Raw genomic sequence first — 5000 nt, 5'->3', positions numbered from 1 at the left:
TAGAAGCACACCGTTAGCTTAACTTAGTTAAACATTAGCTTACTACAACGTATGACTGACGCATGTTAATGTTTTATCCAGTGGTGCTCAGGCCTCAAAGACTCAAATGCAATACGTAAGCATTTGAAATTCCACATAGCAGTCACATACCTTGAAAATGAACTTTATTAGTTTAACAGTTGAATTGAAAAACGAATTTCCTATAGTTTCCTTATTTCATGCGACTACAAAATCTTTCAACAATGTTTTGTCTTCTACACGAATTACATGTGAAGCTGCATGGCCCGGCACCATCGACTGGTCTGGCATATGCACTACAGCACTTTTACCTGCTTTCACCTATGTGTGTGCAAGTTTTTTCTTTACCAGTCTCGTTAAAGGTGTTAAAGCAGTAAGAAAATACACCCGTTGGTTTCGTGTAGACGTAGCCTAAGGGGCCGTGCACACGACGCCGGTTTTTGTGAAACTGGTGAGGTTTTGTTAACGGTTACGCCTTGCATGTACACGACGCCGCAGTTTAGGAGACTGAAACCGATAGCTTTGAAACCGGCTTCGGTGGGAACTTTTGAAACCGCCCGGCTAACTTTCGCCATGTAGACGCCTGTAGGTGCGAAGCCGGCAACTTTATGACGACATAGCCCCACCTCTCAACTCAGCCACAGCACTCGACCTGACATGTTGCTTGTCAAAACAAACCAAACCATTTATTTATCATATTAAAATGTTTTTCTTTCCCCTGTCATGATTTATGTGCACAATGTAGCCTATCAGCATTTAGTGGCTAAGTTAGAAGCACACGTTAGCTTAACTTAGTTAAACATTAGCTTACTGCATGTTAGTGTTTTCTCCTGTGGTGCTCAGACCTAATGCAATGCGTATGCAATGCTAAGCATTTGAAATTTCACATAGCAGTCACATACCTTGAAAATGAACTTTATTAGTTTAACAGTTGAATTGAAAACCGAATTGTCTGTAGTCTCCTTATTTCATGCGACTGCTTAACCAGAGCACTTATTAGACATTCTCTGGCTTAACAAACTGTTTTAACAATGTTTTCTTCTACGCGATTCACGCGAAATTATCGTGAAGCTTCTGCACCGCGGCGCCATCGACTGGTCTGGCATATGCACTACAGCACATTTAGCCGGTTACACCTCTGTGTGTACACGCGAGGTTTTTTCTTGCTGGAGTCGTTAAAGGTGTGAACGCGGTAAGATCAAAATCCACCCGGCGGTGTCGTGTAAACGGCCTCTTAGATGGCTGGTGCACATAGGCAGTGTCATTTGCATATGCCTGTGTGTGAGGTGGCCTAGTGGAGGGCATTAACTTGCTGGTGAGTGTGTGTCTGTGTGTGTGTGTATGTGCATCTGACTTGTGTATGTGTGTGTGTGTGTCATGCTCAAGTGTGCGTCTGTGTGTGTATGTGCATCTGACTTGTGTATGTGTGTATGTGTCTGTGTGTTTGTGTATGTGTGTGTGTGTGTGTGTTTCATGCATATGTGTATTTGTGTGTGTGTGTGCGTGTGTGTGTGTTGAGCGCTGCTCCCTGCTGTCCGCGTGGAATGCCAGCGGACAGGAGGATGTACACGAGGGCAGGTCCGGGCCTCATTAACACTCAGCACCAGCTGTCCCAACACATTAGCCTCAGCCAGCGCACCGCCCTGCAGTCGGCCAGTCAGCTATCCAACCCGCCGGCCAGGCCTGACCACCACCCCAGCCCCCAGCACACTCCAGTCAGCACAGTTCATGCCACCTGCCTCGCCATGGAAACACCAACCTCATCACTTTAACCACCACCACCACCACCAAGCAGCTTGAGCTGCTAACATGCAAATCCCAGTGTTAGCACATTAGCTAGGATATGGTGTATTGAGCAAGTTAGCGAGTATTCGCAAAAAGGCTAGTATTGTGGTGGTAGACACAACAGGATAGCTGAGACAGGCTTGTCTCAAATTTTCACCCCTCAATAAACTAACCTGTACATGCTAGCGATCAAGATATGCAAGCTTTTCTAAACTTTTTAAAGTAAAACTAAATAAAATGAAAACAAATTGGTGCTACCTAACTCGAGTTTCTGCAGCCAACATCTATAGCAGCCAGGCAGCTACAGTGCTACACTGCATGATTTTAAAGATGTCCCCAGAGTGTAGCACTGTAGCTGCCAGGCTGCTTTAGCTTTTTTTTTTGTACCGACAGTACTTTTTTTGTACCGACAGTACTCATGAACCTTACATTTTTCAGTAGCCATAGGTGTGTAGATTTGCACAAAACCTGGTTTGGTTATTAACAGGAGAATTTACTGCCTTAAAAATCTGATTTTGTTAACTGTGCTCGGAGTTTGGTCCTGGGCTGGTGGGTGCCCTTTTCCGCCCACTCACTCGAAACATAAATGGTTAGACCGAGGTGAAAAGGGCGAAAACAGGGGACGGGCGGAAATAGGTGACTTTCCAATAGCCTAAGAATGAGAATCGTGGGCTCATCAAAACTGTTGAAGCAAGGTTTCCTGCAGTGAAAACAACTCATGCTGGAAGTTTAGAGAAATCCATTGAGTATGTAACTAAACTAAGTAGAGAGAAAACTTTGTTGTCAAGACAAAATAGCAATTTCTCACAAATTTCAAATGTATTGGGGCAGCCGTGGCCCACTGGTTAGCACTCTGGACTTGTAACCGGAGGGTTGCCGGTTCGAGCCCCGACCAGTGGGCCGCGGCTGAAGTGCCCTTGAGCAAGGCACCTAATCCCTCACTGCTCCCTGAGCACCGCCATTGAAGCAGGCAGCTCACTGCGCTGGGATTAGTGTGTGCTTCACCTCACTGTGTGTTCACTGTGTCCTGTTTGTGTTTCATTAATTCACCTGTTGGGTTAAATGCAGAGACCAAATTTCCCTCACGGGATCAAAAAAGTATATATACTTATACGTATTTCTTAATAAGTACAACCAAAGTCCTTTTAGGCTAGTCCCTCCACTCGGCGGCCATATTGCAACGCTTTTTGGGCATTCATCGGACATCCTTTTCGGCAGAAATGCGCGTGCGCAAGGCTTCACGACACCAATCTTGCTCCTGCGGCGAGTATACAACACATGATTGGCACGATGTCTTCACAACACACCATATGATTGGCTCAATGTATTCACTTGTCGACGTTTTGCCGGGAAGGAGGGGATATATATATATATATATATATATATATATATATATATATATATATATATATATACTCTTTTGATCCCGTGAGATGTGTAGACAAAGGCCATATTGGCGTTACAAACTAGCCCCACGTATTTCTATGGAGGATTTTTTGAGTGTTGTGTCTCATTAGTAAGTCTCTGGTACAACGTTGTCAAGTATGATGTCTTTAAAGCAAGTAAAACATTTAACTATACTGTAAATATTAACAAAACAAGCTGTGTGCAGATAGACTGCCAACCCCCCTCAGGTTCAGAGACAGAGTGTGAGCCTGAGGCTTGGCTGGTGGACGGACAGTGTCTCAGGGACAGTGAGGGCTGACAGCTCCCAGCAGGCAATGGGCTCATCATCAGCCACGCGCTCCACTTCCTGTTTGAGGGGATCCAGGGGTCAGGGGGGTCACGGTGCAACGTCCTCCCTTCGCTCGTCTCGTAATTAACCCCACGCATCCTGCACTTCCTCGCGTTTCACACTTGGCAAAGCACGGAAATATAAAACTGTACACATACGCTAGCCTACCCTACGCCCCCCTCACTCCCCCACCACCCCAACACAAACACATACGCACACACATACACACACACACATTAACACAAACACACAGTCTCTCTTTTTCACACACACAAACACATTAGTACACACTCTGTATGTGTGTGTCACACATAGAAACAGACTTGCTCTACGGACACACACACACACACACACACACACACACACACACACACACACACATAAAGCTTCAGGAGGTGTCAGCAAGGGATGTGTAAGTGAGCCGTTTGCAATCAAGGCGTAATCAGGGCCCTACCCGCCCACCCCTTTCCTCCGGTCTCCCTTCTCTCCTCTCACCCCTTGTTCTTCCCCTCTCTCCGCTCCTCTCCTCCCCTCTCCACTCCTCTGGGCTCCTCTGTTTTTTCAGACACTGGGAGCCTTTCCTCCAGAAGCCTGTTTATTTATGCTGGAACCCAGAATCAGATGGTTTAACATGGAAACACTTATGTGTGCTTCCCATGTGTGCTGGATGCCCGAGGCTGGGGTCCTGCAAGTGTGTGTGTGTGTGTGTGTGTGTGTGTGTGAGAGAGAGAAAGGGAGTGTGTGTGTGTATATGATGTGTGTGTCTCTAATGTGCCCTCTTCTGTCACTCAGCAGATAGCGGAGACTTCTCCCTTCTTCCCTCCGACGTTCTGGACAACATGGGTGTAGTTGACGGAGACTCCACTCTCATCACGCCCGTCGCCGGGGACAACCTTCCCTCCCCCGTCCTATCGGGTGAGGTGGGTTCCCCTCTTGACCACTCCCCCTTCCAGGCCTCCATGTTCCTCTCCGAGGGGGAGGGGGAGGCCGCGGGAGCGATGCCCGAGGTGGAGCTGCGTGAGTCGGGCGCGTGGCCGGAGACGCTGGGCGTGTGGAGCTGCAGGAGGATGGAGGTCGGCGAGAGGCTGGGACCGTGCGGAGAGGACATGATTGGGCTTGCGCAAGCACACGACTGGGAGGTAGTGTTAACTCAGTGCTTATATTCACACACACACACACACACACACACACACACACACACACACATGTACACAGAGAACACATACACACACACACACACACACACACACACACACACACACAACACACACACACACACACACACACACACACACACAGACACACACACAGACACACACACACACACTGTTTCAAGGCACTTTGGGGCACCTAGAAAAAATGGACCTGGGGGGCCTTACATTGAAACAAACTGACCCCCCCCTCACACACATCATCACAATCTTCAAATGTTTTTTTTCTTTTAACAATTTTTTTCAGAAAG

At 47.3% G+C, this 5000-nt stretch overlaps 1 protein-coding gene across 1 annotated transcript in view; it reads left to right on the top strand.

Annotated features, from left to right (window-relative positions):
* mecom (MDS1 and EVI1 complex locus) overlaps positions 1-5000 on the top strand; it is a 165256-nt gene that overhangs the window by 50121 nt on the left and 110135 nt on the right. The window contains exon 2 of the mRNA XM_048265199.1: positions 4331-4677. Coding sequence (XP_048121156.1) covers positions 4331-4677 — 347 coding nt within the window. The remainder of the gene's footprint in view (positions 1-4330; positions 4678-5000) is intronic.

The sequence above is a fragment of the Alosa alosa genome, chromosome 15 (assembly GCF_017589495.1).
Source record: "Alosa alosa isolate M-15738 ecotype Scorff River chromosome 15, AALO_Geno_1.1, whole genome shotgun sequence".
In the NCBI taxonomy this organism is placed as follows: Eukaryota; Metazoa; Chordata; class Actinopteri; order Clupeiformes; family Clupeidae; genus Alosa; species Alosa alosa.
Note: the sequence above shows the minus strand (reverse complement) of the source record. Positions and strands in the feature narration are given on the sequence as shown.